General features: G+C 37.6%; 1 protein-coding gene across 1 annotated transcript; it reads right to left on the bottom strand.

The window, feature by feature from the left end:
* Positions 1-408: 408 nt before the first annotated feature.
* LOC149578157 (serine/threonine-protein phosphatase PP1 isozyme 3-like) lies at positions 409-17,378 on the bottom strand. The gene is made up of 3 exons (XM_089827707.1): positions 17,063-17,378; positions 1,018-1,577; positions 409-919 (listed from the first exon to the last, which is right to left on the bottom strand). The coding sequence occupies exons 1-3, from the start codon at positions 17,238-17,240 to the stop codon at positions 683-685; spliced, it is 975 nt and encodes a 324-aa protein (XP_089683833.1). The 5' UTR covers positions 17,241-17,378; the 3' UTR covers positions 409-682.
* Between the last annotated feature and the right edge of the window lie 829 nt (positions 17,379-18,207).

Raw genomic sequence — 18,207 nt, 5'->3', positions numbered from 1 at the left:
CAAACATATGTATTTGTCCCAAACGCATTCTCATCATATTTTTGAAGATGAAGATACATTATTCTGCAGAACCGTTAACAATATCAAAAGTTGAATTCATTCGGAGAGCATATGTCATTTGACAAGAAGATCCTTTCAGAAGCAAGTGACCATATTAAAAAAAACATGGTCACATGCACTCAGAATTTCCACAGACAAGAAATAAACAAAAGGTTTGCTCACACCAATTAATTAGTCAAGGATTTCATAAATAGATACAAGAAGTTTGTTTAGAACAAAAGAAGATTATTCTACGGAAACATAAGGAATATCAGAAATTGAACTGATTCTACAATCACAAATATCATCTGACAAGAAGACCTTTCAAGCAGCCTTTTAAAAACAAGATGATCACATACACTCAGAATCTGCACAACCAAGAAATATATAGAGGGTTTGCTCGCGCCAATAAAAAAGTAGAAACAAATTTCTCACGCAAATCATGAGTAGAATGCTACAGGTGCTCTTCCTGTATATTGGTATAATGTTCTTTAACATACACGGCATGATTTTTTACTGCAACATTTCATCAGTGGGTGATTAAAAAACATGGGGAAACCTCTTCCCTTGGAACGGATGTGATTGGTATAAACCAATCAATATAAGTACATGTACAGAAAGGAGTGTGCCTCCCATCTTGGACTCAGAGTGAGCTAACCTTAGCTCCTCGTATGGGTGTTCCAGGCTTTGAAACATTTGAAGTGCCAAAACCAAACTTAGGTTTTTTCTCTGCTGGCTTAAGAATCTGGAAGGAGCACATCAGTGTTTCATCCACACTCATCATTGCACCAGCATTGTCGAACTCACCACAATAATTTGGTGCTGAAAAGATTGTAACAAGTTGTCTATCAGCAAAAAACTCATAACCATCCTCCACCACCTGCAGAATTAGATTTGATCAGTATCATGTATTTGTTTCTTAACAAGTCATAAAAAGGATGCTATGTAACAACAAAGTAAAAACAGAACAGGAAAAACCTGATGAGCTCGACAAATGAGATCTAGATCATGCTTCTCAAGGAACTCGGAGACTTTGTCAGGACCAAATGTATGTGACACTCCTCTATCATTCATTCCCCATCCCGGGGTGTCTTTACTAGGATCTGACCAAAGAAGATCACATAATAATCCTGTATCTGGAACATCTGTTGGCCGAGGTATATTCCTGATTTGATCTAACCGGTCAAGATCCGGTGAAAAACCCCCATGCATGCAAAGTATCTTCTCATCTATGAGAGCTGCCACTGGAAGGCAGTTAAAACAGTCAGTAAATACCTTCCATAATCTCACATTAAATCTGCGCTTGCATTCATCGTAGAAGCCATATATACGATTAATTGAGGCACACTCATGATTGCCCCTTAACAGGAAAAAATTTTCAGGGTATTTTATCTTGTATGCTAGGAGAAGACATATTGTTTCTAGGCTTTGTTTGCCACGATCTACATAGTCCCCTAAAAATAAGTAATTTGCCTGAGGAGGCAAGCCGCCATATTCAAAGAGCCTTAAAAGATCAGAATACTGTCCATGGATGTCACCTGCAAAATGTCAATCCATAAAATCAGAAAACAAAAAATATGTATTCTTTTACAAGATGTTAGAAAATGGAACTACAGAAAAATAAGGCATGACAAACAAATAAAACGAGGTAACTAAAGAAAATAGCTTAAGGTCATACCTAGTCTCTAAAATCAGAAATATATGCAATGGCAGACAATCTTAATATGACCAATTTCACAGAGAAAGTGCATTGAGTTCTTCACCCATCATAATAATACATAAAAGAACAAATCATTTGCCACAAAGATATACAGCATTAGATATAATAAATAATAGATAAACAAAAATGGAGAGCAACCTGATTTAGAAAACTAAAAGACAGGTGAAATCCCTATGCCATTGAAAGCACTTGTTAAATTATTAAAGAGAGACAAGTGAACGAATGCATAGTGTTCAATCATGAACCACAAACTAGTTTTTGCCTTCCACTCTTTCTAGCTCAGCAAGGGTCACCCAGTACTCACCAAATTTCACAGAGAGGATTTCATAAGCTTTCACTAACTTAAAGGTCCACAAAGAAAGATACTAGTTTAGTAACCCTCATAAATTTGATATAGTATTCATGTATTGCATAAATACAATAACTAAATATACAGAAGTCAAGATATCACACCACCACTTCAGAGATGTGAGAATTCAAAGGGCGATCATTTCCTGGATGCAAATCTTTACTTGGCTATTTCTAAACAAAAATGTATGCATCCCCTTTAAGATATTATTATATTGATTACTCAATTTTATAAGTGCAAGCTGCCTGTGCAGAGGAAGCATGTAAATCATTGATGGCTTCTGTTTCACTTTGATAGTATGCTACTTCATCATTGATCAAGATAAATATCAAATGTCGATTGACAGTTCACAAATATATATATAAGAAAATCGCAATAAGCAGAGCCAGTAAACCTTAAAATGACATCCTTAAGGAATGTAGTGGCTCTCCATAAAGTCCCTTGTGTAATAAAAAGTTGGAATGTTTGTCATCGATGAGGGGGGATCACAAAACATGAAGAAGAGTTGGAAAGGAACATCAAATCACCATTTCTAGTGTATCATCTGGAAGCCAGTCAGCAATCTGTCATAGGAAGATGGGAACAGCAATTGCCACTACCGTGTACAATTTCCAAATAATGTTTAGCGAATACACGTCTAAATAATACCAATGATTGGGAACGTAAGGAAGAAAGAAGGGATTCGCATACATCTAAAGACCTATATTTCATTGGAGACGTGTGCAATATATATGAATATAGTTTGTCTTTGGATCGCTGATCAAATAAATTTAGAACCAGCTATGAGAAGGCTGTCGAACAGAAAGTATACAAATATGGACCACAACCAACTTGTCTCAGATATCTCCAAGTTGCATATAGGCTTGGGTGCCAGCTTTGATTGATGCCTTCCATTACATCCACGGCAACTATCCTCCTTGGCCGCATTGTAATTCGTCACCACAGTGATTAATTATGATAGATAGATTAATAATTTAATATCCATCTATATCCTGGATGTGCATCAGCAGGCATCCACAGGGAGATTGTGTAATGGGCACCCCTGGATGTCCCAAAAAACTAAACCAAATTGCTGAAAGGAATTTTGTCAAACAGTTTGCATTCAACTTCTTATTTCTCCGTTTAATGTTTTAAACCCCTTATAATTCCGGAAATCAAACATTTATTGTTTGTTGTGTTTCGTGCATGGAATTGGTATCATACAACATAAACAAGAAAGCAACTACAATGATATGCAAAGTGGAAATGAACTGCTGCTAATAAAATGTTATTTTCAGAATTCATAAAATCAAATACATAGCAGATTTATCAACTCACTAATTACTTCAGCAATATTGTCATAATACTCCAGCCCATGCTTGCGAACTTGCTGCTACAATACTTTGTCCTCCAATCAGTCCACTACCTTCATAATACCATTCCCTTCAAGCGGCATAAGCGTCGGACAAGTAGTGAAGAAGATATGAGCAAAATATCAAATCTGCCTGTAGCCGGAAATGCAACTAAACTGCCTGATAATGAAGCCAATAAGAAAGAATTCCAAAGGCCAAACCCCAAGGGAATGACGTCTAGAATGTTACAAGAGAGGATAGACGTCCTCAAATGCCGAAAACAAAGCTGCAACTCACACACCAATTTCTTCTCATATTCAACTTGCCTAATGAAGCCACAGATGCTTCCTTTTATTCTATTCCCACGGGTCCGCTCAACTCATATGGGCAATGTGGGATAAAAGATGTGTAATATAAAACATATATTAAAATACCCCTTATGTCTCCCTTGGGTACACATCACCATAAAATAAATATTAAAGTAACACTTTAATATTTTACAATTAAATTAGACGTTACTTTAATAAAACTTCAGGCATTGAAATGTATTAGCAATCGAACTCCGAATAATGCGAGTGATAGCTCATCGGAAAGCTCTCACCGAGGAGTATCGAATCCAATCACCAAAATTGACCTGCACTGTGTCCTGCCGACTTACTAAAAATAGTAAGTATGCCTGAAACTGAGTAAATCAACTTCGTTTTGGCCCAAACTGGAAATGACTGGGCCAAAACACTCCAAGATCCCATTAAACCCTTCATTAGCCCTCGGGACCATGTAGAACAAGGCTAACGCACACACACTTGGTCAACTGCTAAAATGGGGACATTACAGTCCGCCCCCCTTGAAATTGCTTGTCCTCAAGCAATCTCAGTCCAGCCTGCTGAATAACCTGCTCACTCTCCCATGTAGAATCTTCCTCCGGCAGGTCTTTCCATCTGACCAAATACTCCTTCACTATCCTGTTTCTAAGCTTCCTCTCTCTGGTATCCAGAATAGCCTCGGGTACTAACACAAGCTTCCCCTCCTCATCCAAAGGGGGTAAATCTGCAGAAGGCACTACACTCTGACCAATGGCTTTCTTAAGCCTAGACACATGAAACACATTGTGCACTCGATTGCCTTCTGGAAGCTCAAGCTCATAGGCGACTTTGCCCACTTTGCGAATCACCCTGTATGGACCATAAAATCTAGGTTTCAACTTTTCAGCTTCGCTCTTCTTGAGCGATGACTGTCTATATGGTTGTAGCCTCAAGTAAACCATATCCCCTACCTCGAAGCTGCGCTCTATTCGGTGCTGATCAGCATACAATTTCTGTTGATTCTGGGCCTGTTGTATATTCTCTTTGAGCACTCTCAGGATGTCCTGACTATCCTGCAATAAGTTTTTGGCTTTGGGCACTCTACTGTCCCCCAAAACTAAATCCGTGAAGCTAGGTGCTTCATAACCATAGAGTGCCATGAAAGGAGTCATCTTGATGGACATATGATAAGTGGTGTTATAACAATACTCTCCCATATGCAACCATCTGATCCAAGCCTTTTGTTGTGTAGTTACATAGTTCCTCAAATATCCTTCCGCCCATTTATTCACAATCTCTGTTTGCCCATCTGTTTGCGGATGATAACTAGTGCTAGGTGTAAGATCTGTACCACACAACCTAAACAACTCTTGCCAAAAAACACTCATAAACTTACTATCCCAGTCGCTGACAATGAATCTGGGCAACCCATGTAACTTGAATATCTCTTTAAAGAAAAGCTCTGCCACCTGTGCTGCTGTGTAAGTGGACGGAATAGCAATGAAGTGAGCAAACTTCGTCAAGCGGTCCACCACCACATAGATGCAATCCCTTCCCTGTACTCGTGGTAAACCAGTGATGAAGTCCATCGAAATACTTTCCCATTTCCTATCAGGAATGGGCAAGGGCTGTAATAAACCTGCAGGAAATGTGTGTTCTCCCTTATTCTGTTGACAAACCACACACTCCCTGACATACCTCTGAACATCATCCTTGAGCCCTTTCCATGAAAACCGCTCTCGGATCTGCCTATAGGTCTTGAAGACCCCCGGATGTCCAGCTGTGGGTGCATCATGAAATGCCTTCAGTATCGCCTCTCTCAAATGTGATGATGGAATCAAATAAACCCTGTCCTGAACTCTGATCAATCCATCTATCACCTCATAGCGATCATCCTGTATGGTACCTGAAATCAATCCAGAAGCCCAAGCATCTCCGACATACTCTGCTATAATCCGATCTCTCCAATCTCCTGAAATCTCTGCCAGAGCACATAAGTGAGGTCTCCGAGATAAGGCATCAGCCACCACATTTTTCTTACCTTTGACAAACTCTATGTCAAAGTCATAAGCCTGCAATTTAGTCACCCATTTTTGTTGCCGGTCATTAAGATCACGCTGGCTCATGAAGTATTTAATACTGTTGTGATCAGTCTTGATCACAAAACGTCCACCTACCAAATATGATCGAAATTTGGCCAATGCATGCATTATGGCCAACATCTCCCGGTCATAGACAGAATAACTTTTCTCAACTCCTCGGAGCTTCCTACTCTCGAATGCAATGGGATGCTTCTCCTGCATCAATACTGCTCCAATCCCATCACCAGATGCATCACAATGAAGCTCAAAAGGCTTCGTGAAATCCGGTAGAGCTAGAACTGGACATGAAGACATTACCTGCTTGAAATGCTCAAAACACCTCTGTGCTGCCCCTGTCCACACGAAGGCTCCTTTCCTGGTAAGATCTGTCAAGGGTGTAGCAATCTGTGAGAATCCCTTAACAAACCTCCTATAAAAACCACATAAACCAAAGAATCCCTTAAGCTGTGTAAGGTTTGTGGGAGTAGGCCATTCTACAATAGCTCTAATCTTTTCGGGATCAACCCGAATGCCATCTGCACTAATGATATGCCCCAGGTAAAGGAGTTCAGTCATGCCAAACTCACATTTAGATTCCTTGGCATATAATGACTCTCTCTCCAGAATAGATAACAGCTCCTCTAGATGATGTAAGTGCTCCTCCCAGGTCTTACTGAAGACCAAGATGTCATCAAAGAAGATCAAGACAAATCTCCTCAACTGCTTCCTGAATACCTGGTTCATACAACTTTGAAATGTAGCAGGTGCATTGGTTAGACCAAATGGCATAACCATGAACTCAAAGTGGCCATAGTGACATCGGAAGGCTGTTTTCTCAATGTCCTTTGCTCTCATCCTGATCTGATGGTATCCGGATCGCAAATCAATTTTGGTGAAGAAGCATGCCCCATGCAACTCATCAATCAGCTCATCAATCCTAGGAATGGGATACCTGTTTTTAATTGTTTTCTTATTCAGTGCCCTGTAATCGATGCACATGCGCATCGTCCCATCCTTCTTCTTTACCAATACTACTGCTGAAGCAAAAGGGCTCTTACTGGGCCTGATATGCCCCATCTCCAACAAATCCTTAATCGCCTTCTCTATCTCATCCTTGTGTTTCTTAGGATGACGATAGGGAGTAATCATAACTGGTTTGGCTCCTTCCTCGAGCTCAATAACATGTTCCATCCCTCTGTCAGGAGGAACCCCATGAGGAATATCGCTAAATACTTTAGCGTGTCTATCGAGTATCTTCTGGACATCTAGTGGATGACTCTTTTCTTGTGGCTCTGGTGAAGTTGGCATAATGTGGCACTCTGCCGCCCACTCTATGTCATCATGACGAAAAAGTCTCTGCATTCTCCTCAAGGACACTATTCTGCAACCTCCATCTGAAAGCCCTCTAAGTACCACAGTTCTCCCCTCATGCTGGAATCTCATCTCCAATTTCGCTAGATTGAGTGTGAACTCAACTAGTGAAGCCATCCATGTCATGCCGAGGATGACATCATAATCTCCCATGTCCACAACATAGAACTCATCCTCCAACTCGTAGCCATCTCCAAACCTGATGCGAAGATTAGATATCTTCCGAGTGCATAATAACTTATCACCGTTAGCCACCATGACTCTAAACCCATCATGCTCCTCTGTCTGTAACCCTCTCCTGGCTACCAACTGTGCATCTATGAAGTTATGTGTAGCCCCAGTGTCAATAAGAGATATCACTTTCTGCCCCTGGATAGTACCCCTGACCTTAAATGTGATTGCCTTTTGGGCCCCTGTCAAGCGTGCCAACGATCTATCATCCTTAGGAATGTTGCTCTCCTCTATAGTGTTACCCTCATCTAAATCGGAGTGCTGATCCTCCCCTTCTGACTCTGACTCTTCTGCTGAAAAATACTCCATTTGATTTGCTTTAGCCTTCAGAGAACATTTATGAGATAAGTCCCAAGGCTCTCTACAATGGAAGCACAGCTTCTTCTTTCGAAGTTCATTCAAGGTTTCATTGTCTAGTCCTTTTGATCCTTCTTTGGGTTTGCTATACTCTTTCTGAAATGATTTTTTGTCTTTGTCCTTGCGGTAGGAAGAATCTGTTGAATGGTTTTTTCCTTTGTATACCGAAGGGGCTAAATCTCATGCCTTTTTAGTTGCTTCAGCTAACGTGAGTGGATCATGTCCCTTCACCCAACCTCGTAATGGATCAGCAAGACCATCACAAAATAACACCACCAATCTCCTAGGAGAGATATCAGTAACAAGTACAGACAAGCGCTGAAACTCGGCAATGTAAGCATCCACAGAACCTGACTGTTTTAACTGTGCTAGCTCCTTGAAATGTAACTCGGGATCCTTAGTGTCAAATCTCCCAATCAATGTTTCAGTGAATTCCTCATAGGATGTAATCTGATTATGCCCCAAAGTCACCATGCCATGATGCCACCATTCATGTGCAATGCCATCCAAGTGCATAGCCGCATACTTGATAGCCTCCTCCTCAGGCATAGGATTTAGCTGCAAGTATGTATCTACCTTCTGCACCCAAGCTCGTGCAGTCATCTTCCCTGAAGCATCATAATAAGGTAAAGAAAGTTTTCCAACTTTCTTCCTCAGCTCAAAGTTTTGATTCCTCCCTCCTGCTTTAGGCATGTGTCTCATCCTCAAGTCCATATAATCTCTAAGAGAAATATTCGCCTGAAACTCTGGTCCACTAGCCTCCCAGTCCCTCCTGAACTGATCCTGTAACTCGGTAATCTGCGGTTCGTTTACTGGATGAACCGGATCTCTGGGTGGAAAAGTGGGTAGAAGAGGTCTCGAGCTCGCAGTCCGTGTTGGGCGTGCAACGTGTCTAAAGTTATCAGCCTCATTCCCATTATTGCCGTGTCCATTATTACCATTAATGTTATTCTCAGGACCATTGTTGTTGCCTTGGCCTTCATGGTTATTGTTTCCCCCGTTGTTATTGTTTCCCTCGTTGTTATTGTTTCTGTTGTTGGCATCACCTGGATTAATATTGACACCCATCTGTCTAGCCATGAGCTGCAACATCATGTCCATTCGCCTATTCTGCTCCTGCTGCATACGCTGCCCCTGCTCTAATGTATCCAGTAACTGTCGGAACAGTACCTCCTCCTGATCTGGACCAGCATTTCTGCCTCCGCCTAATCCTGTATTCCTGTCATCTCGATCACCCATATTATTGTCCTGATCACAGAATATCTCCTCTGTGTCTGTATGGTTGAATTCAATGTCCCCCTGCACGGATGTACTAGACTGTTTGCTTTGCAAGTCTGAAATCCTATTTTGTCTTGCTCTGGTATCGCGGAAATTATAAGACCCCTGTCGCATGCTCAAACATAAATGCTTAACCTGTGTTTTTTTACTTACTTTTTCCCTCTATCCGGCTGTTCCAAATTCCCTATAAGACCTCCACAGGATGGCAGGACTTATAGCTCTGATACCACTGTAATGGGCACCCCTGGATGTCCCAAAAAACTAAACCAAATTGCTGAAAGGAACTTTGTCAAACAGTTTGCATTCAACTTCTTATTTCTCCGTTTAATGTTTTAAACTCCTTATAATTCCGGAAATCAAACATTTATTGTTTGTTGTGTTTCGTGCATGGAATTGGTATCATACAACATAAACAAGAAAGCAACTACAATGATATGCAAAGTGGAAATGAACTGCTGCTAATAAAATGTTATTTTCAGAATTCATAAAATCAAATACATAGCAGATTTATCAACTCACTAATTACTTCAGCAATATTGTCATAATACTCCAGCCCATGCTTGCGAACTTGCTGCTACAATACTTTGTCCTCCAATCAGTCCACTACCTTCATAATACCATTCCCTTCAAGCGGCATAAGCGTCGGACAAGTAGTGAAGAAGATATGAGCAAAATATCAAATCTGCCTGTAGCCGGAAATGCAACTAAACTGCCTGATAATGAAGCCAATAAGAAAGAATTCCAAAGGCCAAACCCCAAGGGAATGACGTCTAGAATGTTACAAGAGAGGATAGACGTCCTCAAATGCCGAAAACAAAGCTGCAACTCACACACCAATTTCTTCTCATATTCAACCTGCCTAATGAAGCCACAGATGCTTCCTTTTATTCTATTCCCACGGGTCCGCTCAACTCATATGGGCAATGTGGGATAAAAGATGTGTAATATAAAACATATATTAAAATACCCCTTATGTCTCCCTTGGGTACACATCACCATAAAATAAATATTAAAGTAACACTTTAATATTTTACAATTAAATTAGACGTTACTTTAATAAAACTTCAGGCATTAAAATGTATTAGCAATCGAACTCCGAATAATGCGAGTGATAGCTCATCGGAAAGCTCTCACCGAGGAGTATCGAATCCAATCACCAAAATTGACCTGCACTGTGTCCTGCCGACTTACTAAAAATAGTAAGTATGCCTGAAACTGAGTAAATCAACTTTGTTTTGGCCCAAACTGGAAATGACTAGGCCAAAACACTCCAAGATCCCATTAAACCCTTCGTTAGCCCTCGGGACCATGTAGAACAAGGCTAACGCACACACACTTGGTCAACTGCTAAAATGGGGACATTACAGATTGTACGCTCCCTGTGGGTTTCCAAGAGCACCCGTCTCTGGCTCAGCCTCTTCTCCAGGAAGCATCTGGTATCTTAGCTTTTTTAGGTAATTAACATAGTTCATTATTCTCAATGTATGCAAGTATACTCTATAGATATCTTAAATATATCTATTTAAGACAGAGAGATTTCAGCCTTCAGGAATTGCATTGAATAATTATATATGATATATATATATATACAATATTTGTATGAAAATCATTTTTTAATGTATATCTAAGCTATTACATAAACAGGGACATCAATATATTAGAAGATAAATAAGAAAGAACTAACATTATTTATTATAATTTTTACTTTAGAACTATTCTATTATAGATTTACTTTATCTTTGACTGGAGAGCTATTTTATTTTTCAATGGTACTACAATAAATCATTAAGAAAACTAAATCAAAAAAAATTCTTCACTTAAAATTATTTGATTTTATTACTATATGACTATCATTTTCCATAAGCAACTGCATTTTTGTCATTTGAACTTTTTACTATAATCAAGTATATTCAATAAATATTTATTTGTAACTTAATGTTTTATTTAAAAAGTATACGAAATTTATTTGTTTGTTATACTATATTACGACGTACTAAAATTTATTTAAGATAGCTAGTTGAATATACAGTATTTTATAGAGTAACCAAACATTTTTATTTCATACATATTTATAACTTTTTATCATTAATGCTGATTGACAGCCATACATTGATGATTATATTATTATTTTGGTAATAGATTTAGTTAACACATTCACACCATTATACTCCACCCATTACTACTACTGTGAGTTATACCTCTCCGCATACGTACATAACCATGATTATTTATTATTTAAGGATGGGGACAGAAATGACTAAGTAAAAATCAATCTGAATTTCCGATTATGCTTCTAACCATCGACTGCTTTGCTCTTAAGTTCTTTAGCAAGGGTTACCTATAGAACTACACTGTACATGCAATGTAAGAAAGAATAGGTATCACAAAGTAGCTAATTTCCTTTAGTTTCAAAATAGTCAAAGATTTCAGAGAATCCTTTTCAAATTATTTTCCAGAGACTTGCCCTCGTTGGCAAGTTGCAACCCATAATCCTGTACAAAAACTGTGTTGGTCACAATTTAGACTTCCTGTGCTTTGCACAAATGTTTGGCTAGCTTGCATGTCTGTGAGTTCCTATTTTAAACAAGCAATGTACATGGATGTATAGCTATGTTCCAGTGTTTTGGGTAGTGAGATGCATTTCAGGGAAAGCAGTCAGGGAGGAACATGACATCAAAATTCAAGTCTAGATATATAACCAATGCTTTTACACACAGAATGATTTATTCTCAAATTATTTTGCTAGGGCTGCCTACAAATTTAAGCTGTGCATGCAATGTAGAGGCAGTGGTGGCAGAAAACATTTTAGAGTTGCAAATATCCTCTACTTTCAGAACGGTCAAAAGGTTTTAACTAATTATCTGCAAACCTATGTTCCGGATCATTGGCAAGTTGCAATACACAACTTCTGTATTAAAATTATGTGGCATTCACAGTTTGGCTGGATGCCAGATACATTAGTGGGTTCCTAAAACAGACCTATGTCCATGATATTTCAGGGACGGCAACTGGAGAGAGCAAGAAGGGGGGTCAAGGGCATAATGTTTTGGGGATGGTGGGTGATAACATCAAAATTCAAGTTTAGGCATTCATACAATATTTTAAGTATAAAATGTTCATTGAAACAAAAGCAGCAACAAAAAACAGAAATTTAAGGATTGGTATTGAATTTTCGCATGACAACAAAAGGCCCAAAAGATACCAAATCATAAATGAAAGTGTGATGGTAACATGCATTTTACACAACTGTATGCAATCCCAGTTTTACTCATTCTACACCTGTATACGCTCATTTTATTACTGTCTGCTCTCCTACAGATAAATGCAGTCATGGAAGCACCAATTGGTGAAATCTAAAAGGTTAGCATTCCCATAATAACCATATGTTGCCATTCAACAGGAATAAATTTCCATTCCTTGTCATATGCAGTCATTCAACTGTCAATTTTAGAAATTTCTTTCCATACTCACATGCAGTCACAAAATTTCCCTCTGATAAAGAGAAGGATATGTATGTTGTCATTACACTTCCATCCTGTAGTTGTATGCATGCAATCAGCAGCTGCACATTTTCATTCATAGATCAGTGCAATCATTAAAAAGTTCTATACTCTTTAAATGGTTGTGGGCATTCATTCATTTGCTCTTTGTACAGGAGATTTACAGTTTTGTTTAAAAAAATCAGCCCCCATCATGACGATCTGACTGCCCTAAGACAGTTGACATTTTTGGGTAAAGGAGTGCCTTTCGAAGGTCTTGCTCAGTTTTCCAACACAACCAAGATTCCATACCAGACCAAACATTAAAAAAATATCTAGCCCTACACAAGAGAACCCCTATTGATACTCCAACCTGTGCATTGTAACACATTTTTTCGTAAAAACATCTAAAAAGATGTGGCAGATATCAGCATAATTTAACACTAAAACACAAGTTGAGAGTTTAAAACTATCTATCAAAAATACACATTTACAAGTGTATGTGCTGGAAGAAGTTCAGAACTATCAAAACAACTTAGCACAGCTAACCATGTCTGCAAATACAGATTTAAATCCAATACGACTGAGACTTGAGGACGTACAAAGTCATATTCCCAAGAAAGAAAGAAAAAAACTCAAGACCATCAATAACCTTCTATCGCCAAGCAAGTTAGCTCTCTGAAACAAGAATTGCAAAATGAAAGGAAGAGCCATAGATTTAACATATGAAAACTTTTTTCAAAATGATATGCATCAATGTTAGAATAACAGCAAAGTTTTACAAGTTAACACATTAACCATCCCGAAAAAAAGACACATGTATTCAAGCACAAGAACAAACTAAATGTCTTTTCATTCAAAGGGAAAATGAAAATTTAAATGCCTGGAACAGCTTAACGATTGACACGAGATAAAATTTCATGCACAAGATAATATAAAGCATAGCAATCACTATCCTCACTCTCTCATTTTAAGACAAGCATTCAGAAGGTTCCTCATTTGAATCAAACTAAAATTCTTGGTGAAAACAAAAAGTTTCCTACGAAATTTCATTTTCATGCCAATATCCTATGTTGCCAGATCTGTTAGCTATGAAGCTGGACCCAGGTCTAATTAATACCCAGTTCAGATTCCAATTCTGTTATATTTGAAATTTGGCATCTTACCCCTCTATGAGTTATGAAAGCATTTCATTGATGAAACACAGAAGGTTCCTCATTTGAATCAAACCAAAATTCTCGATGACAACAAAAAGTTCCCTACAAAATTTCATTTTCATGCCAATATCCTATGTTGCCAGATCTGTTAGCTATGAAGCTGGACCCAGGTCTAATTAATACCCAGTTCAGACTCCAGTTCTGTTATGTTTGAAATTTGGCATCTTACCATGAGTTATAAAAGCATTTCATTGATAAAACACAGAAGGTTCCTCATTTGAATCAAACCAAAATTCTTGATGACAACAAAAAATTCCCTACGAAATCTCATTTTCATGCCAATATCCTATGTTGCCAGATCTGTTAGCTATGAAGCTGGCCTCAGGTCCAATTCATACCCAGTTCAGATTCCAGTTCTGTTATGTTTGAAATTTGACAGCTTCATACCCCCCTATGAGTTATGAAAGCATTTCATTGATGAAACATACTACACTGATTGCAAGAGAGACTGACAAAATAATAGCAATCTTGCTACATTTGCTATCAATAAGTGAGCGCTTGGCAGTCTGTATGCTTGCTTGGTTGTCAAGGTACCATCATATTCTATTTGCAACTATACACAATAGCTTCTGCCCTTTGATTTTTCAAGTGAAAGCTCATGGTATAACTATAAACCCTTGTTTTTATAGTCAAAGTCACGCCTCTTTACCCCATGCCTTCTTCCATTATGCAATCACTGGGCCAATATTAAAAACTTATGTTGAAATTAATATTTTTTAAATTTAACACTGTATTTAATATTTGTATTATAAATATATTGCAAAGCTTAATTTTTAATTTAATATAATATGTTTGAGGTTACTATTATTATCGAATAATCTATATATATATATATATATATATATATATATATATAGTGTGTATGATAGAAAGAATTGGATTAATTACAGATGAAATTTGCGTGTATGTGTGTATATGATTTTTCGTTGATGAACCCAACCTCAGAAAATTTTTCCCAATCCATAAACAGTATCTGCAAACCCAAACCAAGATTCAAATCAAAATCAGCAGTATTGCCAATAACAAATAGGATGCAATCCCACATAGAAGATCTGATCCAAGTTTTCTAGGTTGCCAATCCTGGTTCTGATTCAGATTCGGTTTCGGATTCCAATCCCAGATTTGGCCCAAAAAAATTGGGCAGGTCCTGATACCACAGATGTATATATAGATTTTTTCAAATATGTATGTATGTATATTCATAAGATTCACACATGTAACATGTACAATATTCATTCATCATTGGTTCAAAACTTCAAACATATTATAATAATAATAAGTTAGAAGCTCATCAAATGACCAAATGTCAGCTTTATAGGTTGAAATTTAGGTTTAGATGCTTTTAAGATTAAAAAAATATGAAAAATGGCATGTGGGGCCTGTTTTTGGATTCCCGCAGAATCCTCCGGATTTCAGCAGGATGGCAGAACCCTCAGATAATCTGCACGTCTGGCGGAATCCAGGAGAAGTCTGGGCAGAATCAGGATCCAGGCCCAAACAGAGGGATCCGGTAACTTGGCATTTTTCCTTATGGGTGACTGCAAAGACATTTGAAACTGACAAACAAAAATTAAGGACTGCTATATATTTCATGATCCAAGGGGCAATCTTCTTGCAAATAGTCTACCATTTGTCCAGCAAGAACTGCTGAGAAAATTGAGGTAGGCTCTTTTTATCAGTACATTCAATTATTGCAACATTTCCGTAAACTTTTGTAGTAGTAGAGTTTTGATGTGGTTTAAGCACAGCAATGTCAATGGTAGGAAGTATAGTAGAATTTTAAAAGTGGATAGAGTGCTAGAATATTTATGGTAGGAAGAATAGATTTAATAGTAGTGATAGCCTGAGTTACAGTCGATTATAAGTTATTGATTAATATTTTGAAGTATTATTAGTGCACGGTTTTGTCCTTCAGGTTGTAATGGCCTGAAAATTGGGTTTCTGTGTTGTGATTGTATCTTGCTGTTATTTAGTATCAGGACCCTTTTGCTGCTGATTTAATCAAAAACCATAAGATGGGTTCAGAAGCAAACAAGCATGTCTAAGTTACCACAGTGTCAATATAGCTTGGTGGATATAGAGGCAGTGAGAATTTTTAAAAGTTCTACAAACTATCATAACATAGAACAGCAAGGATTAATAATGTCTACTAAGAGATCATACTGTAATGCACAGGATGTGGTTGCCCTTGAGTAGTCTAATAACAGCTCATACTGTAATGCCAGAGATAAGTTTCAATAAATCTAGTAATGTCGGATAGATTTATAATGTCTAGTAAGAGATCATACCTAATGTACGAGAAGAGGCTGCCCTTGGTTATTCTAGTTGCGAAGAGATTTTTCAATAAACCTACAAACTATTGCAACATACAACAACAAGGATATCATAATATCTGGCAAGAGATCATACTTTAATGTACAGGATGAGTTTGCTCTCGATTCAAACAAAAAACGCCCAAAAAATTTCAATTGATGTAAATTATATCCCTAATCATTTCTCATATGATGCAAAATTACCCAAATTCCATTATTTTTATAAAAGTTCAAATCAATACCATCAAAAGTAGGGTCAACCTTGCATAACCCTCCCTTCAAGTCCAAAAAAGTTCAAAACAGAGACCCAATTCCCACCAATCCACACAGCCATCAAGTGGTGGAAGATTTGCCTTCATTAAATCATCAATCTATGGAACAATGAAATGCCAAAGGATATCATCGACTAGAGTGTGTGGAAGAATATCGTAATCTATAGCTAGATGATGACGTACCAGTTAATAAACGGGTTTTCACAAGCCTTGTTGACCCAAAAAGAAACGAAATGAAAAATACTGTGATACCATATAACAAAGAAAAGAAGAAAGAGAAATTTCCAAATTATCCTCCAGTCACCCCAAACCAAGCGCCCGGTTCCCATAAATTATACAAAACTACCGGGCATAACTCTCCATTCCAATGAAAGAAACAAAAAAGCCCTTCAGGCAATGCCACATAAAGCAACCTGATATCTGACGGGCTACACAAGCACGTTTGATCTAGCCTTAAGAAAAAGAAAAATGCTATGTTTATAATGAATATAAATCACATCCGCTGCCGTTCAAACGGAACCGAATTCAATATTTCAATTCATCTAAGGCCCCAAACGAATCCATTAGCAAACACCCAACTCCGATAGAATAACATAATCGAGCCCTACAACCCCAAAATCCATTACAAGAAACCTTGCACAGATGCCATCTTAAGAACCCACATCGAAAGCCTTAAATTTAATTCAAATCCTGAAAAATAAAATGGAAGCTGTAGCAACTGACCGCAGATCTTGATGGGTGCCTCGAGCTCCAACAGGTTAGGTTGTCCGAGGAAGATCTCTTTCGAAGTAAGGCAAAGCTGGCGAACCTCAGGCTCAGAGAGCTGAACCTGTTTTCCGGGCTTAGAACCCTTGACTTCCAAAAGCCTGTTTATGATATCATCTAGAACGGCAGGGTCCATTCAAGCCAATACAAAAGCCCTGCCTCTTCCCGGCGGTAAGCCTCTAAATCAGTTAATGAATATATCCTCTTGATTGATTTTTTCTTCTTTTCTTCTCCTGCGGCAACACCCAAGAGTTTTTACCCTCTTCGGCAGTCCAAAAATACATGGGTGTTAAAGCTTTGTCTTTAACATTCCTCTCAACTTTCCAGTAGAGGTGACAGGGAATAAAGAATTTTTAATTTTTTTTTAATGCAGAAAACTGATAATGAAGATGGCAACTGTTCAGCGGAAATGGAGTATATCCAATATTCATCGCAATGAATGGTAGAAATTTGCGTATCTATACCAATTCCCGTTTGTTTTCGGCCCATTTTGACGAATACGTTAATATATATTGTACATCTGAATGTGTTATATTTTATGTTATTCAAATTTAGTTTGTAAATATTTATACTGTTCCAAATATTTGATTTTATCTTAATTATAGGCATTCAATTTATTGCCTATTTATTATTATATTCATTATACTGTTCTAAATATTTGATTTTATCTTAATTATAGGCATTCAATTTATTGCCTATTTATTATTATATTCATACTCATATATATTGACATATTCAATCTGTACCTTACGATATTAGTTTCTTTTCCCAAGTCAACCTAAGTCAATATTAGGAAGTTTAGGTTTGGGTCAAGGGATTTAGGATTTGAATTCAAAAATTTGATTTTGAATTTCTACATTTTTCAAATTTTATGAATTGACTTGGTAAAATTAGTGCAACACTTTAGAATATCTTGGTATCTAAAGATATTCATTTTTTATTTAAAAATTAAGAGAATATTATTTTAAAAATATTTTAATTAATGATAAATTTAAAAATAATAATAATAATTTAGTAAGTGAAAATGAGGAAAAATAAAAATGATAAGAAGAAAGGTCAATTATAATTAAGGTCGTCACAAGAAAGAACAAAAGGGTGAGAGG

This window comes from Cupressus sempervirens, chromosome 1 (assembly GCF_028749045.1).
Source record: "Cupressus sempervirens isolate cs-2001-9-10 chromosome 1, ASM2874904v1, whole genome shotgun sequence".
NCBI lineage: Eukaryota > Viridiplantae > Streptophyta > Pinopsida > Cupressales > Cupressaceae > Cupressus > Cupressus sempervirens.
Note: the sequence above shows the minus strand (reverse complement) of the source record. Positions and strands in the feature narration are given on the sequence as shown.